The sequence below is a fragment of the Dermacentor albipictus genome, chromosome 1 (assembly GCF_038994185.2).
Source record: "Dermacentor albipictus isolate Rhodes 1998 colony chromosome 1, USDA_Dalb.pri_finalv2, whole genome shotgun sequence".
Lineage (NCBI taxonomy): Eukaryota > Metazoa > Arthropoda > Arachnida > Ixodida > Ixodidae > Dermacentor > Dermacentor albipictus.
This window is the reverse complement of record NC_091821.1, coordinates 161,987,003-162,003,001: the sequence shown is the minus strand read 5'-3', so window position 1 is coordinate 162,003,001 and position 15,999 is coordinate 161,987,003. Positions and strand designations below refer to the sequence as shown.

At 47.1% G+C, this 15,999-nt stretch overlaps 1 protein-coding gene and 1 long non-coding RNA gene across 4 annotated transcripts in view; one reads left to right on the top strand and one right to left on the bottom strand.

Annotated features, from left to right (window-relative positions):
* The window catches only part of LOC135911360 (solute carrier family 23 member 1-like), a 189,421-nt gene extending 184,693 nt beyond the window's left edge, over positions 1–4,728 (top strand). For all 3 annotated transcript variants that reach the window (XM_065443600.1, XM_065443615.1, XM_065443607.1), the window contains exon 13: positions 3,933–4,728. In XM_065443600.1, coding sequence (XP_065299672.1) covers positions 3,933–4,180 — 248 coding nt within the window. In that variant the 3' untranslated portion in view covers positions 4,181–4,728. The remainder of the gene's footprint in view (positions 1–3,932) is intronic.
* LOC135911375 (uncharacterized) overlaps positions 1–15,999 on the bottom strand; it is a 51,376-nt gene that overhangs the window by 18,353 nt on the left and 17,024 nt on the right. The window lies entirely within an intron of this gene.

Sequence of the window (15,999 nt, the reverse complement as noted above, 5' to 3'; positions counted from 1 at the left end):
TTAGCGGCCCGCTGATACTTTTTACGTAACATGTGAGTCGCACACACGATAACAAGTTCTCATAGTTAAACAAAACATGTTTTCGCGTAATAATAAAGCTAAAACAGCTTTTTACGTGCTGCTTTAGTAGAAAATTAATCAGTGTGACAAACGGAACGGTACTTGCCAAGCGCGTCTTCATGGTGTCCTGTCTCTACGAGAACGATGCCAATCCGAAGTCACAATATACCGGCATTCCCATGCATACCACAGCGCAGCAGCGCCAGATTTCCCTCTAGGTAATGTAGTGAGAAACTCTATGGCTGCTCCAGTCTGTCCAACACTCACACCTTTCTTTCTTTCCTTCTTTCTTTCCTTCCTTCTGTCCTTCTTTCTTTCCTTCTTTCCTTCTTTCTTTCCTTCTTTCCTTCCTTCTTTCCTTCTTTCTTTCCTTCCTTCTTTCCTTCCTTCTTTCCTTCCTTCTTTCCTTCCTTCTTTCCTTCTTTCTTTCCTTCTTTCCTTCTTTCCTTCTTTCCTTCTTTCTTTCTTTCCTTCTTTCCTTCTTTCTTTCTTTCTTTCTTCCTTCCTTTCTTTCTTCCTTCCTTTCTTTATTTACTTATTTATTTATTTAGTTATTTTTCTGGCTTTCTCTGTGTATCTCTCCTGAAGACAATGCCCAATAGTGCTCTGTAAAGTACTTTAAAGTAAATAAATAAATAAATGAATAAAAAATAAACGCCCCCCGAATAATACGCTTGTTGTAGCGCTTTTCTCAGGATAAACAGCTCTTAAGCCATAGGCAATTCTTGCTCTGCTGCCCTATACGGTTGCTTTACCCTAAACATCACTCCCGGCCTGTATTTCAAAAAACGGATATGAAGGTATAACAAAGCATTCAGCTGCAAATACCAACGTGCGTTTCCTGCTTTGACGTCAGTCCCCTATTCGAACAGAAGCTCATGATTTAAGCGGCGCGCAGATATATTCCAGCACCAAGGTATGCGTAAGGAAATATTCTGTCCCCTCGCCGTCAATCCCGGTCAACAAAAAACGTGCGCGGGGACGATAGGGCTAAAATCTCGCTCCCGAAAAGGCTGGTGCTTTGAGCAAGGCTGTCGAAAAGCTCGCCCGTATACACCATACGACAGCTATTTATACACACCCACGTAGCGCCGCCGGAGCTTTTTCTTCCTGACCATTACTTTGCCTCCAAGAACGTGTAAGAAGCAGCACGCATTCATTCCTATACGGGTTCCATTTTCAGTGTACTCCAGAGCGAGCCTTCTTCTCGCAGCTCGTACGTTCTATAGCACAGCCTTTTCCTTTTTATGAGAAAAATCGATTCAAGCAAGCTTTCGAGGAATCAGTATTTAATTATTTACGTAGTGCAGGAAAAACCGAAGCTGGGGGTCTCGTCATCTAAAGATTCTTTACGACCGATTCTATCCGTTTCGTGTTATCCGTGCCACCGAGTTGCGGATCTCGGCGGTGACGGCGGCGTCGAGGCATTGCGCGAGCCACCGAGAATAGGCAAAGTAATGGCAAATGAAAGCAATCGTTACATAACACGCCGTCTTGCGTCAAATCAACATTTCCTAGGAATAACTAAGTTTCACGAAAGTCCTGTCCTGGGCCACACGAATTGTAAATTGCGCGTTTGCGCTGCTTTCGCAGCGAAATTAGGCTCTTCGAAACGGCGCGCCTTCGTAAACTGCTGCATTAAACGAGCATCTATTCAAAATCTTACTACGCAAAAACTTCCACCTTATAGTTGCTGATCCGCAAATCATAGCGGGTGTGTCAGCTGGCCTTGGTAACATACCTGCAAAGACGTCCGTGACGCGAGTGTCTCACTTGGCTGTTCAGTAACTTTCGAAGAAAGGGAAAGTGGGTGTCACGACCCCTTCAAATGCGCTTCCGCAACCTGGACGCACATCCGACACCATCTTTCGCAGCTTCGTGTGCTGGACACAGAATACGTTAAATCATTTCTGCGGAAATCCGCTAGGTAGAGGCAGTTTCAAGCAAAGAAAGAGATCCACTTGCCAGTCGCACGAAGCTACAAAGGAACGCAAATCCATACTGGTTTCTCAGAACAAAACCAGTACTTTCGATTACTTGATTAACTCAGCTGTTCCCGCCATCTGTTGCGCTCCCGGTTATCTCAGATGGTATAGCGACCACCCCGGAGAAGCTCGGGTATGATCCTCGAACCCCTACGAACTTTTTTTTTTGTTAGCAAATACGCTTTCTTTCCAAGAAAACCATACGGCGCTTCTTTGTAAATTGGTGCTACTGTCAGGTGAATGGCGCCTTTTCCGTTGCAAGTCCTGGTCAATTAACCGGTTAGCGGCGTATTGTTTCGCAAATCACATGGAACGTTCCTCGTCCTTCTCGACTAAATGACGGCATTTGTCCGACGTATCTTTAGATGGATAAAAAATTTACATCGCCCTCTGCCCCGGAATACGTCACAAAACTGCAAAAGGGTTCCTCGAAATAATAGCTCCCAGTTGCAACAAACCTTTTCGCTGCTATTCCAGAAATCGAGCACGGAACCATCGCATCACCGGGCGCAGTCGCTGTAGAAGCCGAGCTATCCAGTGACGCGAGTGCATCGGATGCATGCTTAGCTACGGCCAGAGGACTTTGCTACGGCCTAACGAGTTTCTTAATAAACTGATGGTGACTGCTTTCACTATATGTTTGCTCCCAAGAACACCGCTTAGTGAGTCCTCGATTGCTTTCTTTTTTTTTTCAAGTTTTGTTTTCTATCCTATTATTACCTTTTTTTTTTATTCGTCAGTCAATTCATCAGTATTCTTCCAAAGCAGAAACATTGACTGGTTTGTTTACAGCAACAATCCTAAAATTGAATTCACTTCTCAAATGAGCATTTTAAAGGCTCCAATGGCATTTTCGCGATTTCCTACACCGTCTCTAATATTCCTCCAAGTTAAAGATTTTGTAAGTGATTTGTGCCATTGCGCATTTATTTCTTGCAAAGTTCCATGTTAATGTGGCAAGCAGTTCGCAAACGCAATTTTTTTGTTTCCCTGAAAGCATGGCTTCCGAAGGTTAGCCCCATGCAACGTACACAAAACAGAGATTTCTTCCTCTTAAAACGCGTGTTATTCCTGCCAAATTTCATGTTGATACACTCGTCAGTTCCCAAACGACTCAGAGTTGAACGCCATATAAACCTCCAAACGGCAATTATTAGAAGAAAAAAAAATTAATACGTGCCGTGGCAGCTTAGTGGGTATAAGGCGTTTGCGCTGGTGAACTTGATGTCCCGGATTTGCACCCGGCCACGGCGGCCGCATTTTAATGGGCGGCGAAATGCAAAAACGACCGTGTACTTAGATTTATATAGGTGCAGGTTGTCAAAATTATACCGGAGTCCCCCACTATAAGGTGCGATTCAACATCTGATCGTAGTTTTGGCACGTAAATCGCCCGAATTTTATTTTATTTTATTTTATTAAAAAATTATTTGCCACAGCGCGAATAATTGCTCCACACACCTCCAACTTTGCCCGCACATCTCCCTACACATCCCCGTCATATCTTGGCAGTTCGCTAATTCGCTCGGTACATTAACGTCGACGTCTTGAGCGTGCGTTTGTAGCGTATATGTTTTGTAGAGGACATTCTCCGTCGCTGTCTATAGCGGCAATGTCAGCTGTTTCAAATGATTCGACTGCAACGCAAGATGAATTAGTGTTTACATTCACGACCTTAGGCATACGCGGAACGTGGACAAGCACGTATGTCCGTTAAGTCCTCCTTCGTCCTCGTCCGCTGAATGCTTCGAATCATAAATATGGAATTTTATATCCCTCACTCGCTTTCTAAGCCCTTCACAGCTGTACACGCGTTGGGTCGTTACCTAACAGGGTGGTTCATGTACACGCGGTCTTAACCGCGAGCGTCGGGTTACTCGTTTGCAGGCACACCCGAAGAGCGGGGCCTGGCCTCCGGAGGCCACCACGGCAACGTCGGGAGCGCTGGCGGTGCCGCGGACTCCACCAAGGACTGCTACGACTTGCCCTTCCTGCGGGCTCGCCTGGCGAACGCCGCATTCTCGTACCTGCCCATCAGCCCGACTTACACCAATGCCGCGCTGCTGCAGCGCATCACGCCAAAGTTTGTGCGCTCCCTCTCGCGAAGGTCCACCAAGGCAGCCAGCGAGGCCTGATGGCCTGGCTACACCGTGCTCTCCAGTGCTTGCCCCCTTCGTTACGCGCCTTGTGGGAGCGCGCACACCTGGCCTCTGCCGCTATTACGCGCGCTTCCTCAGTCACGGGGCTCCGAGATCAAGTCGGCGTGCCACGAACCTCGCATACAACTACTGACGCGGACTTGCGCAGAAGGGCACCACCACCCGCAGGGAAAGTGATGTGAACGCTGCGAATATACATATGCCAAGGACAAAAGAATGCATTCGAGCAAAGTGCGATGTGATCTGGTGAAAAATACGCCTGGTGGAAGGGCATTCACACGTCCTAACAAGTGTGCGGGCATATACATTTAAGAAATTTTCGAGCGTTTATCACCGTTGGCCCACTGCAATTCTGGCGTTGGGACTCTCTTCTAAACATAGCGAACGTATCCAGCGTTTCTGGACACGAGGGTTTAGTCCACGTGAGGGCCACCACGTGGCGTACTGACCTTAAATTTTTTTAAACTTCCCGTGGTGATGCGGTGATGACGTGAACAAAACAAAAATAAAATAATTAAAAGCTATCCCTGGGCATCGAACTTCTCCACAATGTTGTCGCGCTGGCGTTATCACTGTCCTTGATAAAGCGTACCCGCTCGTCGCCTGAAAATGACTTATCAGCCTAAGAGCGTTTAGTCGCGACGAGCGCTGATTGATTCTACGCTTTTGATACGGTTCTTCTTAATTTTTTGCCTATTCCTTTTTTTTATGCTACGGAGTAAACAAGCTACGGCAACCGTCAGAAGCACTCCATGGCAGCCATTTCTTCAGTCGGCACACATTCCTAACGTCCGACCATAGCACAGCGTCTACCAGAGAGATGCCGTCATGGACAGCTTTTGATTTTGACCTATCGATTTCGTTAAGGTGCCTCCAATTATTTCCCTAGTGACTTTGCTATCCGCTCTCATGGCTTACCGCAGCAGCTGCAAATTGATATGTGCATAACTATTTAGATGGATACGTGGATAAGTTGGTTTTGCACCTTGAGGCAAAAGGCACGACACAATAATTGAGCAAACTGTCTCGGCGTCGTCGTCCGTTAGCATGCTATGGCCGAAACTGCTCGCCGCAGTATTATGTCATATTTACTGGCCACCGGGCCATGTACACCTTTGGATATGAAAAAGCAGCACTTGCAGTTAGTTCCCAAAGTAGTCTCCTGTCACGTCTATCCATGTGCGTGAAGAAAGACCACGCTATATAAAATTATGGTGCAGTAATATATGCGGGATTTGTCTGTTCTCCATATTGTCTACCACGTTGTCGTTCCGCTATTATAATATAGCCGCAATGTAGACTAGCAGGTATCGAACGCCATAAACGCTACCAACATACTCAAAGACCTCGCTCACAACTGCTGATACTTACTCGTATTCAAGAGTTGTGCGACTTCCAAGGACATTCTTAACGAATGTTACATAATACATTGTGGTGTTTATGTGTCAAAACATGATCTCATTATCAGGCACGCCATAGGGGGGATTCCGGTAAAATTTGGTCCACTTGGGGTTCTTTAACGTGCGCCTAACCCTAAGTACACGGGTGTTTTCGCATTTCACACCCATCGAAATACGCTGCCGTGGCTGGGATTCGATCCCGCCACCTCGTGCTTACCAGGCGAACACCATAGCCACTAAGCAACTATGGCGGGTAAGGACTGTTGGCAGTTCGAGGAAGGTGACAGTCGGCACATGAGAATTTGTTCCCATCGTCATTGCCCGAGAATCGGTATCAACCGTCGAAGAATGACACCGTAGAGTACACTGCATTTAATGTGATGGAGTCCGTATTCAATATTTCAGACTGGAATCACCCTGTAACGACTGACAACCAGGCATCTCGCTTGTACGTGCAGTTGCCTGACAGCTGCCGGGCGTGGGCGTCGGCCACAGGACCTAAGTACTTGACCACTTTTCAACACTTGCCGACATTCTCGCCTTATTTTGCACCATCGGCCTTCAGCTGAGCTGCTTCAACAGCCAACTTATTTGTGCCAAAATTTGGCCACCCTGCCAATGTTATGATTTTTTTTTAAATTTTTAAGTCCTCTTTTAAATTTAAGCTGACGCTGTCCTGAGATTTCCCGCGGCTTCACCTTTCTCAAAATGCCCGCATATTTGTCGGCCTCTGTCCATATCTTCGGGATATTTAATAGATGTTTAAACCATAGCACGCCCCCTGACCACGTTGCTCAAAAAGTCATTTTATTTTCCTGAGGTTTTGTCGAAGCTTCTGTCTTTTTGCCGTTCGTCAACCTCCTCATTTCACTGTCACTTGTATCCCATTTTGATGACTACGATCCCACGGAATTTGGCAATGAATTAATGCCATGAAATTGAAGCCGTTTAAATCTATTCAAGCTGCTTGTGCTCACTGCAAGTGAAAATATTGCATCAGTGAGCGCCATTCATAAGCATCTAAATTCACAGTCTAAAGAATAATGCGGATCCCACGTATGCCAATCTATGTAAGCGAAGCTTTCTTTGTTGTTTGCTTTGACTGACGCTAATTAGCTGACTGCAAATGTATTGATTTCTTCAGCGCATAGTGCAATACGAGAGTAGTGAGTTGATGGCAAATGTTACCTTGCGCGCACTAATGCTCTTTGTCTGCATAGTACACAACATACAGCGAGCCGTGTTTCCTTGAGGCGTTGTTGTGCGCCATTGTTTGTAACCTGTGAGAGGGTTGAGCATTGTCATTGCTTCACGGATGGCCTAACGGCCATCCCACCTCCTCGGGCTTCCTGATCGGCCACTACTTCGCTTCCATCTCTACGACCCTCTACCTTTCTCCCTCCTACCCTCTCTCTCTTTTAACCCCATCCCCTCCACCCTGCTGGCGCTGAGCCGTGCTCCCGCATGGGTTGCAGAAAATAGCACTAGCCTTTTCTCCTTCCCCTCAAGAACCACTTCTGATGGCACATCGCATCATGGCAGATCTGTTCGCATAATTATGGCGCTCTACGTGCAAAACCACTATCGGATCATGAGGCACGCTGTAGTGGCCTACTCCGGATTAACTTTGATACCCTGGTGTTCTTTAACGTGCTTCTAAATCAAAGTGCACGACTTTTTTGTATTTCCGTCCCGTCGAAATCCACCTCCCGTGGCGGGAATCGAATCTGCGACCTCGAGCAATGCCATAGCCGTCAAGCTACGGGACGGCGGGCACAGAAGTGTTGATTTGACGTGCGACCACTTCAGTAGTGTCACCTACCCCCTACGGTAATTATTTGCGGCTTTGTGTCTGCACGCCCTGTGTCCGTTGTCCACTTGACAAATCTGCATGGTGTTTATTTTTTAGAAATAGCAGAAACGTGCAGTACTGTGTCTTCAGTTTGCCCCAACCGCTGTCGTGTCTATAGCAGTAGAGTTTCATTATCTTCTCACGTCGCGTTTTTCCTGTCCCGTTCCACCGCACCGTATGGGAACTGCGAACGAAGAATGGCAAGGCTGTTATTCTCTCCTTTCGCGAATACCCTGATTCTACCCATTTTCTGCCTCTTCTCCTTGCCCCCTCTCTACCATTTTATCTACCTCTCTTCATGACTTGCGTGTTAGGATAAGGGCAAGCGCTGCAGTTTCTGTAATGCTTTTTGCAGGAGATCACGGATAATTACAGCTGGCAGGCTAATGTCACGAAGCACAGGAACTGAAGTCGCAAACTTTCTTCAACATTGCGTTGACGTTGAATATGGCTATCCTCAAGTACTTTTCGCGGACTTCGCTCACCGCTTTCTCTCCAGTGTCATGTCTTCCACTACTAGGTCATGCTAGACACAACACAAACACGTAACAACCTTAATGAAGTATCAATTAAACGCTAGTTGACATGCTGTCGATGTACATTTCCGCTGATAACGGGGATAGGAGCGTGGTCCCCGTGGTCCCGTCTTTCGTGACGTTATTGGTCTACAGCCTCGCTCTACAACACCGCTTCTTATTCACCACTTTTTTTGTTGTTGACGGGAGCATACTCTGTTTCCTCTGAATATACTTTCGGCTTTAGGTGTGGCCTTGCACGCACGCTTATTCTGTTACGCTGACGGCGACCGTTGTCGTCAGGCTGCCGCTTCATCCTGAGCTTCGCCGTCACCGGAGAGCACAGAAAGCTGTCTTCACAAACAAACCACCGCGATTATAACCCATGTATAACACAGTACTCTGCATTTGGGAGCTGGGCACGTTAACCATTACGATACCACCGCGGCTTCCCGCTGCCGTAGGCGTTGGCTGGGACTGACAACCCAGAAGTTTAAGTACATAAACTCCTTGCATAGAAACGACAGAATGGTTGCTAATATATCGTTGACTTGGATATGTTTGTCACGAGGCCCAAGACGGCACCCTGTCTTCTAACGCGTTCTTATATTTGCGTTCACGTCTCGGTCTTGAAGGGACGCGCATCGTAACATGCTGCAATGGTGCTTGCGTTGAGTATATGTAAGGCGAGAAACGCTGTCCTAAACTGTCTGTTCTCTAACTTGTGCAGTAAATTCATGTTTATAGTATTCCCGCATTAGCAAGAATCACGAGTATGGCAACCGTAACCGCAAGTGTCACAGTATGGTCGTAACTTGTCGCGACAGCGTAGTTATTATTCACAGACTCTGCCACTAAGGAATACGCGGCGAGGTATTGCCTGTGAACAACTGGCAAGATTGGTTTTCAGTAAGGGTTTATTACCAAGAACGGTGCGTGCTTATACCACCGCAAAGGATGGATGCTGGGCGCTGACTCCAACCATTTATTCGGCGCATCACACATCTACACTAGAATTCAACCGGTTTCACCAACTCTCGCTTACATTCTCTAGACCCTAAACTGCGACTTCGCCTGCCGCCCAAACTCCAGATTTTCCTCTTCTTGTGCCCCCTTCCTTTCTCAATGTGCTGAGACGTGCTTCCGCCGGTGTTTTGCTCTTCCTTTTTCTCGATAAATGAAGGCATTCATTAATTCATTCCTAAATTGCTGCAGAAAACAGCGTCTCTTCATTTCCATAACCACCCTGTCTCTCACTTGGACTGTCCCATCACAAAACAATGTTGCTGTGTTGGAAATGGCTGGGCGTCGCATATACAATTTTATAGGGATGGCCAGCAGCGCGGCGTGCAATTTTCGGTGGATGTCGAGACAGTATTAGAACACCTTCTCTGCCATATCCACACTCAGCGCTCTGCTCCGTGAGCTACTATTAGCCGCTAGGACGAAGTACGAAATGAAAGGAACATAGCTGGACTGGTCGCGGGCAGCTCTTTTCGGATTCGTGAAGCCTCGATTTAAAATATACATGCCTTATCTAAGCCTGAATGACAGCGATACAGGAGAGATGAGTTACGGTAGCTCGTGCGTTTGGATTAGCGACGCTCTTCACGCATCACTTTCGTCTTACGTGTGTTTGCGAACCGGAGTGAAGGGCAGGAGGGTAACACGCCTTCCTGAAATGAAACATCCGGGATAACCTTTTGTTTGAAGGTTGGACATGTGTCAAGGGCCCACGATATCAACCACCTTCAAGTCAGTATCAGCTTGCAAAGGGGAAACTCAGATGAAACGTTGTCAAGCGGATAGGCTTTTTATTATCATAAGGATATCTTTGTTCAAATTGCTTAGATGAGATGAAAGACGATTAATAATCATTTAACGTTTCTGTATTATTAAGACCTCCTTTTAATATGAGGCTGCTGTCTTTTACAGTCTCCTAAATTAATAAGTAAGTAATCAAAAATAAATTGTTGCGTTAAATGTGTAAAAGCACAGGCCAACAAAAGTCCTAGTCCATTTCCTAGTATTCACTCAATGAAGATGTAGCACGTCTAAAATGTGAAGTTGTAGTGGTGTGAAGAACAAGGGAGTTTCAAAAGTGAGTCATGAATATAACTCGTTATAAGGTGAGCTTGCGCTGGAAAAGAAAACACTCCAAGCACAACGATGGCTGCGCTCAAAATAGTGCTTCCTCTGAATCTTATCTACGGATCAAGGCATCGGTTCATCATATTGGAATGCTCGTACATTGCAGCGCAATCTCGGGTACGCAAATGTGGTGGAGAATGTACGCCAGTATTCGCTTCACGCGCGCAATGTGATAAGATAATGCTATTTCGCTATTGAATCCGTGACAACATACTGGATATTAGAAACGCATGCGAGCGCGTCATGACCTAACCGATAGCTTTGAAACAGTGGTTAGACGCTAAAGAAAGTTTACCACCCCCACCCACCCAAAAAACGATATAGGTACGGTTGCTTTGAATATTAACTGAAACATAGTGCTTGTGGTAAAAAGGGCCCCCAAGACTGCACAGCAGCGCCGACATAGCAAAAATGCAAGAGCTGAACACGTTCCAATTACTGGTTTTTATCAAACCAGCATTTCGTGGTTCAATGTAGCCGTGTAGTCCACAGACCAGTTCCATCGCGGGCACTACTGTCGGAGCTCATATTTCACGGGACTGTACGTATGTCAGCATTCATTCTCACAAAACCACATTTTTCTTTATATCTTAATATTAGACAGCCAAAATAAATGCCACAGAACCCTCATCTTCATGCGGCTAACAGCGACATAACGAAATGCGAAGAGAATACGTCGTTAACAACGCGCAAAAGAACTTGCTGTGGCCTTAGCATGAAACGGCAACAAAGCAGACGTTGGCAGAAGAACCCAACAACGACGCTCAGGTCCATTTTACAGAAAGAGTCCGGCGGCGCGGCCTGACTAGGCTTCGCACGTGTTGGGCCGTGCCGACTGTTCGTGCAACTTGTCAAGCTGCTAGCCGTAGCCGCAGCCGCATTTGTCTTGATGTCCTCTGCCACCTAGCGGAATCGGCGACGCTCCATAGCTCGGCCGTGAAACGGCTCAAGTGTCCACTCTTGTCGTTTACTATGTTACTCTATGGGCGTGCTTCGCCTGGGAAAAACAATTTGATACGCACACGTGCTACGAGACCTGCGGTCAGGTTCACGCGTTCAAACTGCGCAATCCACTTTCTACGTATACAGCAGTCACACGATTGTTCATAATATTGCGTACTCAGCAATCTCAGCTATTGCTGTCACGGTGATGTTTGCCATTCTTCAACCGTGCACGCCTTGGTCTTTCAGCAACGCATTCTTGTGAAACTCCGGTAGTTGGAATTTTCCCGGCTGGCCGTGTTACCACATCACGCTGTCAGCCCCGTTCTCGTTTCTATTTTATGACTCAAACACAATATTAAAGGCATGAACTCCGGCTAAAATCCCGTTATTTTGCGAACACGGGCACGCTCTTCATATAGGCTTTGCCGAGTTGGTTTATCGTTTACCGCACCACGCAGCACTTGTTCTTTCCTTTTACACTTATTATTGTATGTGTTATTTCGTTTCTTGTGTTTTCATACTGTTATATCTTGGTATGAAGCCATAAGCGTGAAAAGGACACAAGATAACCCCTTAAAATGGATCCAGCCTGCTATAAAGGGAAAGACAAATAAGAAAATATGGGCTTTTTGTCTGCTTGCTCTGCGCACATATCGATATAAAACTTCAGTTAGTCGGTTTTAAACTGCAGGAACCTGCGCCACTCGAAGCTTACTCTCGTTTAGACTCCACGCATTCGTTTCCTGCCGTCTAAAAGAGATCAGGGTGCCGTTAAAGAAAGGCGGCATTTTCCATGGAAGGTATACATTGCGTTTTCATGCTTGCCCTTAGGTTTCTTAACAAAAAAAAAAAAGCTGAGGAATTCGGGTCTTTTCGAGTTTTTCTCTTCATTCTCTCCCCTGCAAACAGCGCACCTTGTGCAAACGCAGTTTTTCACGGTGTTCTATTAAAAAAAAGGTTACTTAAAAGGATAACACAAACAATAACGCACCATTTTGAGAAAGCTCCTACTATGACGCGAAGTGTTTTAGTATTAGATATACCGTTATTAGCTAAATGTATATGTGTAGTAAGAGCACGTTATGGTGATATATGCATAGACGTTATTCTAGGGCCCGAAAAAGAGCAGACGCTAGCTGCGATTACTAAAGTCTGGGATACTTACGTTGTAACTGCCACCTTTCTGTTTTTTTTTTATCTTCTGACCAAGCACTTCATTGCATTTTGAACGCGTCAGCATTAGAATATCCGCCGTCGTTGCTTAGTGGCTATGATGTTGGGCTGCTAAGCACAAGGTCGCGGGATCAAATCCTGGAAATGGCGGCAGCATTTCGATGAGGGCGAAATGCGAGAATATCCGTATACTTCTATTTAGGTGCACGTTAATTTAGGAACCCCAGTTGGTCGAAATTATTCCGGAGTCCTTCACTACGGCATGCTTCATAATCATATTGTGGTTTTGGCATGTAAAACCACATAATTTATCAATAGAACCGCTAATGAGAACAAAAACTTGGCGGCGCGCGTGGCCACCTTGTGGCCTGGGAGAGGAAGAAATAAATGTGAGACATCACAAGTGGAGAGGGTGAACGAAGAGAGAATGTGCGAAGGCGAGAAAGGGTGGTGTGGCGTCACACTTTAGGAGCCAATAGGAATGCAGGTGGCGCGTTACGTCCTGCTTCGGCGCTCACTGCTGGCACGCCGCCAGGGAAGAGTGTGGCGCGAGCTGCAGCGGACTTAGAAAACGCTTGTGGCGTTAAACAGGTTCACTCATCTATTGTCAAGGCGCACGCGTTTTGAATCTGCATGCGTTAGGCGTCGTTTAATTTTCTTGTGCAATTCTTCAGGCGCAGTGGTTATTTACGGTTTGCGAAGACGTTGGTGGGCGGAAAGTGTATTCGGTCTTTATGTAAGATGGCTGAAGGTCTCACGTCATTTAGTGGGTAAACAGAAGAAGTTTGGTTCGGCACAGTCGCACTGCTGTCTCGCTCCCTAGTGTTCTTGAATTTTTTCGACGTTTTGTCAAATAGATTTGTCGAAGACGTCGGACGACTCGCCAAGGTACCTTCCCTACCGGAGGCCGGGGGGGCCTTCGCCTCCCGTCACTTCGATAGGAGCCTGCAGAAGAGCCCGATCTGGTAGCGGCGAGAGCCCCGTCATGACTACGCCTGACCTGACACCGGGGCAGAGGCCACCGACTGACCCTGAGAGCAACCGTGACTGTAAGCGCTACAAGGCTACAGAAACAGACGACGAGTCTACGCTTATTGACGATTGTGACATAGCTGACATCACAGATCTGGACGATGAAGGCTTCAGGCTTGTGCGTCACCGCAAGAAGAGGACCGTCGGAATCCCAGTGATTGTTACGCCTGCCACAGAAGGAGCCGACCTGAAAAAAGTAAATCCCATTGTTCTGTCTACGGATATTGAAAAAATTCTTGGCGCATCGCCAGTTAGGAGCCGATTTACTGCTCAAGGAGCCCTGCTTCTAGATGTACAGACAGAAGAGCATGTGAATTCCCTTCTCAGCTGCAAGTCGATCTCAGGGACTGCAATCTCAGCACGAGTGCCCAATTCGTACCCGCAAAACACGTGCATTATTAGAGGAGTACCGACGTGGTACACTGACGAGGAACTGTTGCTATACCTTAAACCACAAGGAGTTTACCATGCAAGGAGAGTCATGCGACGCGTCCAAATTTCCGAAACCGATTGGGAGTCCAGGCGAACCAGCTCCGTGGTTCTTACGTTCGCTCCAAATACAGACCGTCCAGAGAAGATCAACATGGGCTTCACAAGACACGAGACCATTGACTACGTTGAGACACCACCTCGGTGCTTCAAGTGTCAGCGCTATGGACATGTGGCCAAGTACTGCCGTGGTGAGCAGCGGTGTAAGAGATGTGGAGGACCGCACGATTTCAAAACATGCGCGTGCAGAGAGAACGTTCTATGTGCAAACTGTAGTGGTGGTCATCCAGCTAGTTATAGCAAGTGTCCTACGCGGGCAGCGGCAATAAAGCGTAAGAAAACGTTTATCTTGGGGCCAACAGGGAACGATGAGAAAAATACGACGAAGAAAACGACAGAAAGACACAGAGAGTCAGACGCAATGAAATGGAGCTCAAAGAGTGAAACTGATTTTCCAAGCCTGAAGCCTTCTCCAGGAATCCAGGACACAGTGGTGCCATCACGCAGCGGACCGGCTAAAACAGTCAAATCAATGAACAGAGGCCCCGTAGAAGAGAAGACTGCTGAACAACCGGAACAGCGAAGTTATTTGTCTGTACTGCAGCGACCCCAATCGCGTTGCGATGAAAACACACCACAGGAGAACTGTCAGCAGGTGCTACGTGCTCTCTTCAAGGCCTTGCGATCACACATAGAGAAGATGCCGGCTAGCTCGATGAAGGAAATGCTCGAAGTAGTCCTCGCTCTCGAGTCAGTGATTCTCAGCTCTACCTCTTCTTAAAGCACCTAGCAATATGGATACGGTCAGGATACAATGTTCACCATCTCGTCCACAGGTGCCACTTATTATGCAATGGAACTGTGAGGGTCTTGCGCGCCATTTACCTGAACTGTCGCTTTTCTTACGCAACATGCCTGTGCCAATATTGGCCCTGTCCGAGGCTGGTCTTCCAAGTTCCAGAACAATTGCTGGTTATGTCGCACATGGAAACCAAAGTATTCCAACATTTCCGAACGGAAGCGCCATGCTATATGTGAGACGTGAAATACCACATTACGTTCCACCAGTTCAAGACCTTTGCAGCAGTGCTTTGGAAGTCACTGCTGTACAAGTGCGGCTGGGTAATCGAAGCCTCAGCGTGGCCTCTGTGTATGTGAGCTCTCGCCTGAAGGTCTCGATGGGAGAAATTATCAGAGACCTCTGCAGCCGCTGCCCAGCTCCTAGGATTATATGTGGCGACTTCAACGCGCACCATACTCTCTGGGGCGACAAGGCGACTGATGCACGTGGAAAGCAAATTGTTAGCGCTTTAAACACCGAGGGACTCTGCGTGGCAAATGACAAACAGCCAACGTTTTTTCGACCACCGGCCTCTTACAGTGTCATTGACTTGACGTTACACTCAACGGACATCCTCGCATCGTCAACGACTAGTAAAGATAGAATGGGCAGTGATCATTTTCCTGTCTTCGTTAACATTGCTGGATATCGAACCAACGGCCGAAGATCCTGTCCTGTGACGCATTGGGATACATACAGGGACGGCCTAAGCGAATCATCTGGAAACCTGTTCGTGGACATGCTACGTAGCAAGAGATTGGCTACCGCTGAGCTGAAGCTACCCGACCACTTCCCCGCTCCCGATCTAAAGCTCAAAAATCTATGCGCTGCCCATAGAAGAGCGGAACGGAGGCTGATGAGGACGAAAGGCAACCCATCAATGAAGACTATACATAACAGGATTAACGCAGTAATTCGACGTTATACAAGGAAACTAAGAAGAGATCAATGGGCATCATTTTGTGCAAGCCTATCGGTCTTCACGCCAGTTCCACGGATATGGTGGGTCGTTAATAACCTTGCTGGAAACTTTCGACCAAACAAGCCATTTGAAGCCCTAGCATTGAAGTTAGGCAAGACACTCGCTTGTCTTGCGAATGACTTCGCTGAAATATACTCTCCCGGAAGGTCAGCTGGCACAACCAACCCGCCACCGCCGCTATCGTCGTCTATAATGGATGCTCCTTTCACACTCAGAGAGCTGGAACTAGCTATGAGCAGCCTCCGACGACGCTGTGCGGTGGGACCTGACCTCATCAGTAATCAGATGCTGACTAACCTACCGGTTGAGAGACGGCGTGATTTGCTGGCATTTTTTAACCAAGTCTGGGCCAGTGGGGCTATCCCACATTTATGGAAGGTAGCATGGGTGGTACCGGTTCTGAAGCCTGGAAAGA